At 36.3% G+C, this 14,975-nt stretch overlaps 1 protein-coding gene across 1 annotated transcript; it reads left to right on the plus strand.

The window, feature by feature from the left end:
• The first annotated feature begins 9,995 nt into the window (after positions 1-9,995).
• LOC108669944 lies at positions 9,996-12,756 on the plus strand. Its single transcript, XM_018157390.2, has 3 exons — positions 9,996-10,184; positions 10,300-10,946; positions 11,208-12,756. The coding sequence occupies exons 1-3, from the start codon at positions 10,145-10,147 to the stop codon at positions 12,552-12,554; spliced, it is 2,034 nt and encodes a 677-aa protein (XP_018012879.1). The 5' UTR covers positions 9,996-10,144; the 3' UTR covers positions 12,555-12,756.
• The last annotated feature ends 2,219 nt before the right edge of the window (positions 12,757-14,975 follow it).

A 14,975-nucleotide genomic window follows, 5' to 3' on the forward strand; every position in this document is an offset into this window, starting at 1 on the left:
TATTCTTTCAGTTGTGCACAATGTGCATCTAGCTACGTCGGTATGACCGCACGAGCACTTTTCACCAGAGTTGCCGAACATGCTGGAAGAAGTTTCCGTACTGGGCGTCCACTTGCTCAGCCGCCTCATTCATCAGTCAGACTTCATACAGAACAGTGCCCACTTGCTCCTCCCGTGTCCATCAATCAATTTAAAATTCTTTGTAACGCTAGCAGCCAAACCGATTTACGAATTTTAGAGTCTCTTTACATCCATAAACTTAAACCTAAATTGAATAACCAATCCAGCTCTTTTCCTCTTTCGATTCTAGGTGGATAGTTTTCCTTTCTTTCCTTATCATTTTCTAAATTTATTTACTAAAATTGATTTCCATGTATTTCCAGATGTATTTTACTAGCTGATGATGGGCATAGCCCGAAACGTTCTGTTTTATTTATCTAGGACTTCTATCCAGTAAAATGTTTTATGCAACTTTTTTGGTTTTAGCCTTTATTCTTAAACTGATTTTAATAATATTATAATTATTATTATTAATTTAATTTTTATTAATAATATCCTTATCATTATTATTTATATTGCTTAATTACTAATTAATTCATCTGCCTCCTCAAAGATTTACAATTACAAATTTGTCGTAATCAGTACATATTTGAATTGTTATTGAGTACACGTCAGCTTGAGTTTTTTTTTTCTGGAATTAATATGAACTTTACGTATTCATTTGTAAACAAATTTTCATAAAAATATATAATATAAAAATATGTTAAAATTTTATATTTTTAATATGTATGCAATAATGATTTTCCATGTACTGTAATTGAAATAATTTTTGCAGTGATCCATTATTATTGATTGTAATCAATGTATTTATGGAAATTTGTCATGGTTGATAAATAACCAGGATTTTATTTGAATTACTGTTAATAATGTAAGTCTGAACGCACATTGACTGTCGTATTTCTGGCTCTGAGATGATTGAATTTTTAAAGGAGATCAGAATGTTTAAATTAGATCATTAATTCCAGTTGAATCCAATGATCCAAACAATCGGACCATTAGATTTTCCATAAATTCATAAATTTTCCTGTTGCATGCATACGAAATTACGGAATTTTTAGTTCAATTTTAAGGCACTCAATTTTGCTAAGAATTTTTTCGATAAAAAAAAACACACTTGAAAATATTTTTTGCATAATATATGAAAAATTAAAATATGTGGTCTTAGAAATAATTCTCAAATCAATGGCAGATACGTACAAATCAGGATTAAAGACCGAAGAAGGACGCGTTGGTTTCCCTAGTGCCACGTTCGTCGCATTTGGCATATCGCCGCGGAAGCGCAGCAGTGAACCCGCCGCGGCCTGTGGCGCCCCGCCCGCTGCCAACCGGCAACCGCGAACTGAGGCGGCAGAAATTGAACTCAAATTGAGCAAACTTGATCAGCTTTGCCTGACTTGATTTTTCTTGTTATTGTTACAGAAAAATTAGTGCTGAAATTGCATTGTTTGCGTTTTGTTACTTTAACCCTGAAAAGTTTACTAACTTTAGTGGATATAGTTCAGTAATGTAAGAGTTTTACAAGCAATGCTGGGTTAATAATAAAAATAATAGCAACGTTTATAGTAATGTTATTTTCAGGAACTAGGATTGGTCTCAGCAGATAGACCACCATTGACTAAAAGTGAAAATAAAATTCATAGTCACGAATAGGTTGGTGGAAACGGAAGGCATATTCTGTTTAGACGCAACACGAAAGCTTGTGAGATTTATGAAGTGCAGTTTCTTCAGAATAGCAACAAGTTCACTGACAGTGTATCTATCGTTGACCCCTAATCTGACGTTCCTGAGTCGTTTACTTTCGCGTTGCACTTATTGACCTTCACTTGAAAATTGAAACAATAGTAAGCAACTTGCAATTCTTCTTATTTAACAATAACTAATGATTAGTATGTTGATATGTACTTCAAAATGGTTAACAAAACAATCTCCTTATCGTTTTTACGTTCATTTCATACACAATGTCCGGTGAATCATACACTCATGCAGATTGTAAGAAAAAAATTATTTTTTGATGTGACATATGGCCTCTATTCAACGTAACATGCAGAAACGTGGAAAATTTTCACCGAACTTTTGTTACTCAAAATGAAAGTAATGATATCATGGTTGATTTCGATGTAGATTGAAATTCGCTTACCTGCATAAATAAAATAAACGAAATAAATAAAGTAAATAAATTAAATACAATAAATAAGGTAAATAAAATAAATAATATGAATAAAATAATGTACATCTAGATAAAACAATTTACTCACCTGCATAAATAAAATAAATGAAATAAATAGATTCAACAACATAAATAAAATAAATAATATAAATAAAATAATGCAATAAAATTTTAATCTAGATAAAACAATTCGCTCACCTGCATCATGAGTCATGAACGAGCAGCTGCGTTTGGCACACAGCTGAGCGCAGCGGTTCGCATCCAGATCTGCCTGCTGATAAGCGCCCGTGTAATCTGAGGGCATTTCTCGCAGCCAGAAAGACGACTCTGCTGCCGGCGTCGCCAGCAACAGCGAAAGCAACAACAGCCAACGAGGCTGTACCGTGACCATGATTTCAAACAGGAATGAATTTATTTTTATCGTTTTGTGCCTTTTGAACTAATTATACTGAAGTAATGGGCTAAATTTATCTCTGTGAATAAAATGAATAAAAAAAGAGAAGGAATTTAAACATATTTACATTCTTCGAGTTTACACATGATCGTTTGCTGCAAATTAATATAGAATGATTGCTAAGCTAAATTGTTTGATAAGTATGCCTGAGTGATTTAATTTCCATCCTTTTCATGGATCAAGGTCCCTTTTAATAATTCCGATACTTTAATTAAAATGTTGATATAATATACAATTTTTCATTTACTGGCACAATTCAATGTTACAAAAAGTTTTTATTTTAGTCACAATATAAGAATTAGCGTGAAGCGGAGCATTTCTATGCAACACTCTATGCAAATGATTTCTTGCATAGAGTGTTATGAGGAACACATCCTTTGTCGATCTTTAAATATCAAACTATTTCAATAGCCGATAAATATTAGCTAAAAAACAATCGAATTGGATAGTTTTTGAGCAGCCTGCTCGCGGGTCGCCAGCTAGGAAGGTTCTGGCGGGAAATGCGACAATGTTGCAGTAACTGTCATGGTAACCCTTGCTGCAGCGTGTTAAACAGAAGAAAATATAATGTACTGAAGGGGGGGGAGGAGTATATAGGTTAAAGGTGACGTGAGTCTTTTCCAGTCGAACGAAGTAAAATAAGTTTTAAATAATACATTTTTACCTGGTCATCATACCTATATGGAAATAATGCAACAATTCATCGCGATGCATATAAAATTTAAACGTATAGCATGTTATAATATCGCAAAATCTGGGAATCGCATTGTTTTTTTTAAATACGCGGAAGAATTTAGCTGTCGCGGAACTAGCCGTTCGTGGATGACCCCAATCAGATATTCATTGAATTGGCGGATGAGAATCAATGGTTGTTCACGAATGCACCGCTACTGATGCAAAAAAAAAATCGAGTATATGTCCACGGATTTTACTCCGTAAATTTCATTTATGCGAAGTTAAAGTTTACCAAAAGCAGTTATCAATAATGATGCAAATACGAGGAAAATGTTGCAAATAAAACGAACGAAATAATACTAAAACTGAATACTAATATGTTTACATTCCATATTCTCTGCAAAATAAGTCTATTAATTTAACTAATTGAATCCAAAGTGAAGTATCGATGATTTTTGAGTGGAGGTGACTCAAAGTGACTAATTTTGCAAGCTGAAAGTTTACCGCAATTTATTTAGTAAAACCATTTACTGAATATTTAGTGAACAAAATATTGTGTAGCCGACAACACATAGTTAGAAAGCTCTTCATTAGATACTGATTGTAGCTCAAGATTAAGAGGTTTATTTATTGAACGATCTTATTGTTAATAGAGTGTTCGCTTCGTATGCGAAAAGCCCCGGGTTCGATCCTTAAGACAGCTAGTGAGTTGCAATTAAAAATAACCACTGTGACAGTGAGTTGCAGTTGAAATAACCACTGTTTCGACAATCAACTTAATTCTTTATTGCATTAAAAGCGATATTTGAAGAAAAAAACATAAATACTTTCATTAACTCTCGAAAAATCAACTTGATAAATCTAATACTTAAACATACAATTGTAGTGTTATTAGCATATTAAAGTAGTTAGAACATAGCAAGAAAGTTGTATATATTCAACGTTTTGTGGGCAATTTTATAGCAGGCTGCGCACAAATGATTAGGCACAAAATATATCACTTTTTTGAAGTCGGCAGACTAATTTGCCTTGCTAAAGGTCGGATCAGCTAAAAAATTTTTTAAGGTTGCATGATCAATAAACCATTAAAAATATTAATTATATATAGAAGTTTCGGAAAATTCCGAACAGAAATCAATACTCAAGTTCATTCACAAAACATATTAGGGCAATGCGAAACATCTAGCTTTTATGAAGCTGAAACTTCTGATGCATTTAAAGTCTGTCTAGTTATCTAGTCAAGTATCATAAGTTTATCTAGATAAGATAAAGTTTATCTAGTCTATTTTAAGTAAACTATTTTATGCAAAGAAATACAATTGTTTGATAAATTTCAGGAAGACAACATCTTTTAGAGAAGAATAACTCTGAGATTTGAATGATTTGCGATTGTTAATTTACATAGTGCTAGTAATGTAAAATAACAGGATCTTAAATCTTCACTGTAAGGCATCTGTTCTCGCCTTAGATTTGATTTATCTTTGTGGTTTACATTTTGTTTAAATTATTTTGTATTCTTTCGGTTGTTTTTTTTTGTAAGCTTGGAATTAACAGTAAATCTCTGTTTTCTGCAAAGAGTAGAACAATACGGTAATTTGAATTTTCAGTGTTAATATACTTGTATGTTTTTGTTATTATCGAAAATATGTTCCACTGCACTCATCTCTCTGATGATTGACAGCATAGGCAGAAATTTGACGATGTTGAACAGAGAAGAGATATGTACACATGCATGAAGAGAACAGAGATGTACACATGCATGAAGAGAACAGATATGTACACATGCATGAAGAGAACAGAGATGTACACATGCATGAATAGATTCATGTGCACAGAGGCGGTGTGCACATGAACCAACTCGCCATTTTCTGCATGATCGATGTACTTAGATGTATTCTTTCATTAATAAATTAAAAATTTCATACATTTCTTGGAATCGAGAGTTTTTGATAGCCCGTTTCTGGCTATGAGTAATAAAAATCGATTTAAGTGTTAAGTGATTTAGTGTTAAGACATTTTAGTGTTATCGATTTCGTGTTAAGACATTTTGCGACTTTTATTTTGTAATCAAATTATACTTTAACTTTACCTTGGCAACACCGTTGGGAAGTTAACGTCGCGCACACAATTTTCTCGTTAGTCATTATCGTTCGGCTGATCCCCGCTGCAGGTTAGTTTAAGCCAGTGGTTCCCAAAGTGGGCGATATCGCCCTCCTAGGGGCGATGGAAAGATTTTGGGGGGCGGTAAAGAAGAAAAGGGCAATAAGGGGACGGCAGTCCGAAGTCGAAGTTCGAACGTTTGTTTGACGATTTGTACACAACACGTGCAGCACATCATGAGTCACAGCGATAGTTTTTTCACCCAGATCTGTTTTTTTAACCTCTCCTGGGTTTACGCCTCGGACAAATTAACGGCCGGACTCGCGGCCGGTCTCACGGCCAATTTCCAAATTCAATGATCAAGGAATATCTCTCAAACTAATGAACTTAACTCGATGAAACTTGATGCACGTATTCATTAGGACCTAACGGTAATGGTTAGCTCGTGAATTTTTTTTTTAATTTTGCCTTCATTTGTTTTTGCCATAGTTATATGGCGCTACGGGCCGAAATTCACAGTGATCATGAAATTTCTTCCAAACTATTGAGCAGATTCGAACGATATATTGAATTTACAGTCCTAACTACCGAACAAAAATTTTTAGCTCGTGAAAATTTATTCGATTGTGCCTTTGTTCACGAGTTTTTTTAATTGTAAGGAGCTAAACATCACCGTTGGGAGGTTAGGTATTTATATACAAAGTTTCGTTGAAATATGTTCAGTAGTTTAGAAGAAATTTCTTGATCGCCGCCAATTTAAGCGACAAATTATCCGGCGATACGGGCCGAATATAAGGAAGCATGGAATCAGGAATGACGGTGAAATGAAAAAAAACTCACAAACGAAGGTAAAATCGAAAATTTTTTAAAAGCTAAAAAATCACCATTTGGTAGTTAGGAATGTATATAAACGACAACTAGGAATGTATAAAAACTCGCGAACAAAGGTACAATCGAATAAATTTTCACGAGCTAAACATTACCGTTCGGTAGTTAGGACTGTAAATTCAAAATTTCGTTCGAATCTGTTCAATAGTTTGAAAGAAATTCTTTGATCACCGCGAATTTCGGCCTTTATCGCAATATAGCTCGCGAATGAAGGTAAAATTTAAAATTTTTACGAGCTAAAAATAACCGTTAGGTTCTGATGAAAACATGTTCCAAATTTCATTGAGCTGCGTTCATTAGTTTGGGAGATATTACATGATAATTGAATTTGGAGATTGGTCGTGAGACCTGCCACGAGTTCGGCCGTAAATTTGCCCGGACGTTCTAGGTTTCTAGTGCTAAAACAGTTAAAACAGCTTAAAAACGCATTAGTTCACTCACGCATTAGTTGCAGCGGTATTTGGACGAGATTGGTGAGTGGTGCACTCGCTGGCAGTTCAAGCTTAACCCAGTAAAGTGTTCATACCAAGTCTTCACATCTCGCCGTACTGCTCCAGCTGTAACACTTCGAGTTTCTAACAGAAATATTCAGCATGTGGCACATCAGAAAGTATTGGGATTTTATTTTGATTCCCCTCATCTCACTTTTAAAGAGCATGTTAGACAGACTCGCAAATCTTGCCAAAAAAGATTACAAGTACTTAGAGCGCTGAGTTCAGTGAAGTGGGGAGCATCACGACAGCTGCTGCGCAGAATATATATTGCATTCATTCGAAGCAAGATGGAGTAGAGAACCTTATTCACGTGCCAAATCAAATGCCACTCGGCAGCCTACCTGACAAAACGATAAGTAATGAATACCGGTATCTTGAACCTGAACGTAACGTAAATTTGGTGGAGTAGATCACTCCGATTCACCCAACTTTAAAAGATATGAGACGATAGGAAACGTCTCTCTCGCTATATACAATATTCCTTAAAATCCCTATTTAATCACGCGCTTTTACAAAACATGTCCAACTTTAGATGAAATTTTGCATACGTGATCACTTTATGATAGAAATTTCACTACCTTAAATATTGTTAGTTAGCAATGCTCAGCTTTCAGTACATGATGCTTAGTTTTTTATACAGTGTATAAATGGAGTTTCATTCATTTAAACAATTAAATATGTGAGAATAAAACAAGAAGCGACTGTTTTAACTATATACAGAGCTGGGCAGCGCTACTTTGAAATGTAGCGCCGCTACCGCTACCGCTACAGTAAAATGTAGGGCGCTACATTAGCCGCTACAATGGCCAAAATTATTAGAAATCTCTTAACATTTATTGTTCTGCTATTAGGATTTACTCATAAACATTAAATGAGAATAAAACATTTTCAAAACATATCAATTCAACTTTATTGCAATTAACCTAACCAAACTAGTACTGGTTACTGTGGTTAGACACAGTAAATAGAAAGTTAGTTATTTACTTATTTTTATGTTTTACCTTCCCTACATGGATGTCTACTTTAATCTACCAATCTCAAAAAGTATCCACATATATATACAAATAAAAGACTGATTTTTTATATATAGTTTCAAGTAGACATCCATGTAGGGAAGGTGAAACATAAAAATAACTGTAAGCAAACTGAAATATGAAAAAATGCCTGTAAGTGGTAACTAGTAACAACTTAAGGGGGGTGTCTACCCTAAAATTTTCGGATTTGGCTTTTCCGGTTTTTAGTCTCATCTTAAAGCTGACATTCTGCCCTATCCAATGGTACCTACCATTCACGACAGATCAGGAAAGAGAGGGGGGTGTTGGAGTTCTTTAACAAATAGAATAGGAGGAAATTCGCTGCGAGCACTTTAAATAGAGTGTCGGCTTGAGGTGCACCTTAGTTACCCGCCTGGCGTCGAATGAAGAGGTGTGCATGCAGTCGCTCCCACTATCCTTGACTGCAATCAATCTCGTATAAAGTTTAGTTTTGTATCCTTGCTACATTGAGTGCCTATTGCGATGCGCTCGGGGCTTTGTCGCGCTCTCCTGAACATTCACACTTATTGCCACGGCAAACCTATCTCCTCCTAGAGTTTTGAAGCTACAGCGATAAGACATATACCATTCGATTTGTAAAGACCATACCTATCGAGGTATCGAGCCTTTTTTTTTAGATTTGTGCATAGTTTGGATTCAAAATAGGGGGGAGGGGGGAAATTTGAAGAAAATTAGAAAAAAATAAGAAGAAAACGGAAAAATGCGTACAAAAAATTTAAGGCAAAAATAAAAAAAGGGCTCGATAACTCGATAGGTATGGTTTTTACGCATCGAATGGTATGCGTCTCAATGCTGTAGCTTGAAAACCCTAGGAGGAGATAGATTTCTGCAGTACCCCTTTTTGTCCGTTTTCTATAAATTTCACGTTTTCTATTAATTTTCTGAAAAAAAAATCATACGAACAAAATGTTCTTGTATTTTGGTTTTACATATATGTGCGAAATTTCAGAAAGATCCGTTAGTAAATGTGGAAGTTTTTCTGGAGGGTATACCTCCCTTAAGTAAAATCTAAAGGCTTTATCTATAAATGTAGCGGTAGCGCTGTAGCGGCAAAACCTCGTATCGCTACTTAAATATGTAGCGGGCGCTACCGCTACCACTACATTGCCGTAAATGTAGTGCCGCTACCGCTACCGCTACTGAAAATGTAGCGGCCGTAATTAATCCAGTGCATTTCACCAGCTACATGGTAGATAATCGACCAGTTTGCATGAGATATGTGGTGGTTGCTCTCACTATGTGGTGCTGAACTCTTCTGGGATAATTTCCTCCACCAAGGAGCACACGCACAGATATGAGAGGGACTCCCAGGGCATGGATATTTGATATCATCACCTGTCTCTCATGATTGTATAGTGTACATGAAAGGAGGAAGTGTTCAATTGACTGTGACCGAACATACGTATTCCCTGGATTTCCACACAAATCAGGAATGACGAAGGAAACTTTCGCGGAAATTCCGGTGCAACGGATCGGGCAGATTAAACTCATCATAATCGATTTTAAACATATCACATCATAGCGATGTCGGCGCTGATAATAAGCTTGATGTGGCCTGTCGCTGATTCTTGTACTTTTCATAACTTGTTCACAGGAGATCCAAAAAACAAAAACAGGTATTTTGACCGGATCTTTTCAAAACTGATGATAGTTTGAAATAGGTACTAGACTTCCACCAGGTCCGAAATGGTCAAGGATGTAATATTTTGCTGTGCATTTCATTCAAGTCAGTAACTTTCTCCAGTAATACTAATTCTTTCCAATGACCTATGACTCCTGAGGTGGGATTTTTTCATGTTAAAATATCGCTCATTTCCCATTTATGAAATTTCGGTTTTCTGCTCACGAAGGAGCTCATGACTCCCAATCACTGTAATCAGATTGTGTGAGAAAAATGTACTAATTCTATGTTGTTTGACAATTTGAATGATTGAAAAAATGCGCTAAAATATTTTACAACTAATAAATTTTCTAATTGCTGGAAAAATGTTGAATCTGAACCTGCATAATTAAAAGATTCCCATCGGTCTATTCCACGCAGTTTCTCTGCTCTATAAAAGAGCTTTTCACGTGCTCGCGACAGTATTTCGGAATCTGGCTGCTTTGGCGTCGGTCACCGTCTCAGTACTAAACTATTCTCCATATGATCGTTGTTCCCGTAGATATAATATCGTAATTCAAGAACATACATATATGAGCGCTGAATTAAATAGAAGGCTAGTATTAATGTGGTTAAATATTGCAACATTTCATGCACAGAATGAAGTTTTACGTCATACTTTTCATCATTGGTGAGCATGCTTGAATAAATTGCTTCTGACTAAATGCGTTCTGATTATAAATTGTGGTTAATTCAAAATTTTCGTATCATTTGCACAGTCCTTGAAATGTAGTAATTTTTTTCAGGGTTGCAGTGCAGCCAAGGAAGGAAAACGCATCTCAACTATGACAATATCAGACAAAGAAGAGACACTACAGCTAAAGATATCGTCGAAAGACTACCTCTCGTATATGAGCCAGGGAGCGCTATAAAATCAACTCATTTGACGGCCGAAGCTCCAAGAAGCATTGCGAATGAAACCGATTTTTACAAAAACAATTCAAGCTTCGTGAAAGATATCAGTGAAAAATCCGATGAAAGAGAAACCAAAGCCGAGAAGAAGAATCTAGTTCCTCAAGTAAAATACAATGGCAGAGAATTGAGAGGGATCGAGTACTCAACTGTACCACCCGCTACTCTCAACAGCAATTTTTCAGCTAGTCTACCTGGAATTTCGACAGGCAATGGTTATCAGTTTCTATTAAAACAACTTCGCGAATTAGCGAATAAAAGTAAGAGCAGGACTTCTCCTACAGTGTCAGGTGATAATCATCCTGGGAAATCCGGGAGTGAGATTAATAATTTTAATAATGTCTCCATTGAAAACATCGGGACTGAGCAAAGAGAACAAGAAGCCGAAAATATAAAAAACACAATAAAGCTTCCAGTAACAACTAATGAGACCAAACAGAACCTCGAGCCAAGCTCCACTACTGTTGATCAAACTAATTTGGTAAGTTAATTTAAAAATTTCAAAAAATTGTACAATCAAAAAAGTTGAAATATAAACTGAATAAACTTGCCCAATTTTTTCTGTGACTCGATTTGATTGATAAATTTTGTTATCATTTATATGATCGAATCCATTATACAAATATTACACACTGACGATCTAACTGTCGCACGAATGATAATTTTTGCCGTGATATCGAGTAAACTTGTTTTTAATCTTTCAATTAATATAATTGAATAACCTTGTTTAATCCTTTCAAAGAACGAGGAGCTGGATCTTCACAGCGAATCGAAACTAAAATCGGATCTTCCCCCTGGCGAAACGCAGGCTTCTAGAGGCCGACCGAAAATCTCTTTGGCACTGAAGCCTGCCAATGATTTTGACAAGGGATTAATGTCAATACATCCAACAGAATCCGATGAAAAGCAGCAACGACCGGCCCTGGTATTTGCCATAGGTGATCACCTAGTTTATGCTGATCAGAAACAAAATACTAACAGTGACACCAGCCAGCAAACTCTCAATGAAGGCAGCGATCAAAGCAATTCCACGGACAGCAGTGGCCCGAATAAAGAAAATACAGAGTTCGTGATAGTTGAGACTCTGACAACTTCTCCACAGTTGGATGACGTGCTAACTATCCAGTCTCATGCTCCACTGTCTGTGTCAAGAAATTATTCACTTACTCCAGCCAAAGGGAATGTCTCGGAACTCCTCAGCTCATTTCCTTTGGCAGAGCTGAATGTCCATGAGCCCGATGAGTTGTTATCTAATATATCTCTTCATGTTCCAGAAATAGACCCTCAAAAGACGAATTACTCAGGGTTCATCAATTTGACCGACTCCACCACGTCTCCTGTAATTTCCCTTGAAAACAATGGTTCCTCTGATCTTCTTTTGTCCTTATTCCCTTCACTTTTACTAACTCCACTCATAAATGAATCATCTTCGAATTTTAATCATACTACTAATTTGGAGAAAGAAATAAATCCAAATCTCTCGGAGCAAAGTATTTTTCCCGCCTTCAACCAGAATATTTCCGGCTTCCTGCAAAATTTCCCATTCAGTCCTGCCCGACTTTTCCCTCAAAATCAACCGACCTTCAATTTGAACCCATCAAAGTCTTTTAATTTCCATACAAGCCCACAAAATTCTCCATCCCTCCCAACAAGTTCAAGCGGCCTGTTTGGGTTTGATAATTTAGGACTCAATTCGTGGAGTTCTCCTTCGTACTTTTCTAATCCCAAACCTTCGGAATTCACCTCCCAGTCGCACTTTGGGTCATCATTAGGCTTGCCAGGCTCCATTGGAGTTACCATTCCTCAAACTGCTGGATCAACACAAAATAATTTTGGAGGTGACCTTGATTTAGGCATTTTGGGATTACTGGCCAATTTAGGAGGTTTTAACGAACCTCTAGTTTCTTCATCAATTGATTTCCGTTCTTCGCCCACAAATGCTTTTCAGTTTCCACGGTCGAATTCAGCAAACACTTATCAAAGCTCGTCACCCAATCAATTATTACTTAAAAGATTTGGAGCCCCAGCTACTTATCCAAGTGCTTCAGTTCCTAAGCCAGTTTCAGAACCCGATGCGTTGGAAACTTGAACCGAGAATAAATCACTTCTCGAATGTGTGTATTTTTTAATCTATGTCTTTGGTTTAATTTTGTAATTTTCTGTGTCCCAGCATAAATAGCTAATAGAGCATAAGTAGTGAAAATGTCAAATAAATATTAGCATTAGAGAAGTTTTCTCAATCTGTATCCTGTCCATAATCAAAACACATTAAAATTGCTTCTACGATTGTTTTACTCAGAATAATTACCGACTCGTACAATCAAGCAGTTAAAAGAACGTAGTCTATTTCACAATTAAAAACAAAGGTATTGTGCCATTCTCTAAATATCCTATCCGTTTACGTAAGAAAATGATCTTAGAATTTTCATTGAAAATTCGTGAATGTATCTTAAAAGCCTTTGTCGATAGAAATTTGTAAAAGGCGTGCGAAATGTAAAGGATTGCACAAACACCGAGTCATTGAAGAGACAAAGTGAAAGGTACCGAAATTTAGAAGGAAGAACTTGCGACACAGAAAGATTTGAATGTAATTTCATCTCAAGGCAGGAAGTATGTTGAAATATCCGCGGGTTTCGTGCATGGCTTGTGTCGCTCAGAGAGTTTATTAGTATAACCAATTAACTACTCTGCATGGTGCTCATCAATAAAGGCAAAAAAGAGTTTGCTATTTCAATGGATATCTGAGGTAACTCAAATATTCAAAACAGAATGGCAGACTGAAATTGGTCTGTTGTGTTAAATGCAAGGTTTGTAATAGCGGTTTCAGCATTCAGTAGGCCGTAGGCCTGTCGCCGATTCTGAACATCGCAGAACATCCACAGTATTTTGCGGTTTAAATGCGGTTTGTTCCAGTAAATCGTTCCAGGAAACAGGGAAGAATCTCTATTTATATTTCAGAAAGAGTAGCAATTTCTAAAGTTATAGGGGCTAGAGTAGGATGACAGAGCACAATATACGTACGTACTTCAAACATCAGCACAAGTACACTTAGGATTCTTAGTTAGGAAGTGGCCTAGCACCGCAAAAGTTTAATCCTCGGATTTACTCGTCACTGACAGAGCACTCATCGTAAGCCAGCGAGAAGTGCAATCAAACTATTCGAAATTCCTATCTAAAGTTACAAAGCGAGAAAATTGAACAAAATTGAAATTATTCAACAGAAAGTCTTAAATCAAGGAGAGGTAAAAACTCTTGATTGGATAAAAGTTAGCGTAGAGTGTGACATGCGATATACCTTATCAAAAAACAGGTCACATGCTACCGTACCTCTTTAGTTGTACAGGTACCTCTGAGCTGTACAGGTATCTCTGAGTTGTACAGGTACCTCTGAGTTGTACAGGTACCTCCGAGTTTTACAGGTATCTCTGAGTTGTACAGGTACCTCTGAGTTGTACAGGTACCTCCGAGTTGTTAAGGTACAGGTACCTCTGAGTTGTACAGGTACCTGAGCTGTACAATCGTACCTCTGAGTTTTACAGATTGCTTACCACACATACTGTAATTATTAGCTGTTTGACAGTAAATTGAAACAATGAAATAAAATTCATTCCAATTCATACTCAATATTAGACACAGGTATCATCATCCGTCAAGATATATAAAAATGTAATATTATTTTATTCTATTTGATTAACACACTTGTTGGAAAGCTTGAAATTCATGGTAGACCATAAAACTAATCTAGATTTTTTTCACAGTCCCTACATAAGAATATTACAGAAAGGAATTCGATTAGTATTACGTAGTGGCGTCTTAAAATTCAATAAAGTTTTGATATAAAGCAAGTTCAAATACGAATCCCTAATTTTACATTTGTCAATGCATTAGTTTCATTTTTATAGTATATGACATGGTAATTCATTTCTAGGGAACAAAAACGCTTTGCCTTGTAACTCAGGCTGCTTTAAAATAAATAATAATGAAATAAGTTAATGTGGAATTATATATGAAAAGCATTTTGTAAAGGTTTCTAAGAAACCCACGGCATAGATGGATCGTGGCTACCTCACCGCACCGTAGCGGTTTCAGCGTTTATTAGGCCGTAGGCCTGTCGCCGATTCTTAACATCGCAGAACATTCACAGAATTTTGCGGTCTCGAACTCGCAACTCACTGCTACAATTCTGCGTTGCTTAACCGCCCGGCCTCCTTGCCGATTCTGACCAGAAACTGGCGCACAGAGCTGGGATCGAACCCGCGTCTCTCTGCGCCAATCCTGGTACTCTGAACTTTAACCACTGGGCCACCCTGCCCTGATATTATGTGTTATGTCTTATATAATGATGATGTCATTGCATGAGTGCAAATTCATCTAATTACGAATCGATTCAAATGAAGTTTCAGGTGTGTTAAGACAAAAGGGTTTTAAACATCACATTTCTTCTTTTTCTTTTTGAGAAAACTTTTTTGCTACATGATTGAAAAGTAATTATCGTTTCAAGTTTTTACAG

Source organism: Hyalella azteca, unplaced genomic scaffold, assembly GCF_000764305.2.
Source record: "Hyalella azteca isolate HAZT.00-mixed unplaced genomic scaffold, Hazt_2.0.2 contig13900, whole genome shotgun sequence".
NCBI classification, from domain to species: Eukaryota; Metazoa; Arthropoda; class Malacostraca; order Amphipoda; family Hyalellidae; genus Hyalella; species Hyalella azteca.

Coding starts and splice junctions, on each gene's coding strand:
- LOC108669944 (XM_018157390.2), top strand. CDS start 10,145: ATGCACAGAATGAAGTTTTACGTCATACTTTTCATCATTG. Junction 10,185..10,299: donor CGTCATACTTTTCATCATTG/GTGAGCATGCTT, acceptor AATTTTTTTCAG/GGTTGCAGTGCAGCCAAGGA. Junction 10,947..11,207: donor CTGTTGATCAAACTAATTTG/GTAAGTTAATTT, acceptor ATCCTTTCAAAG/AACGAGGAGCTGGATCTTCA.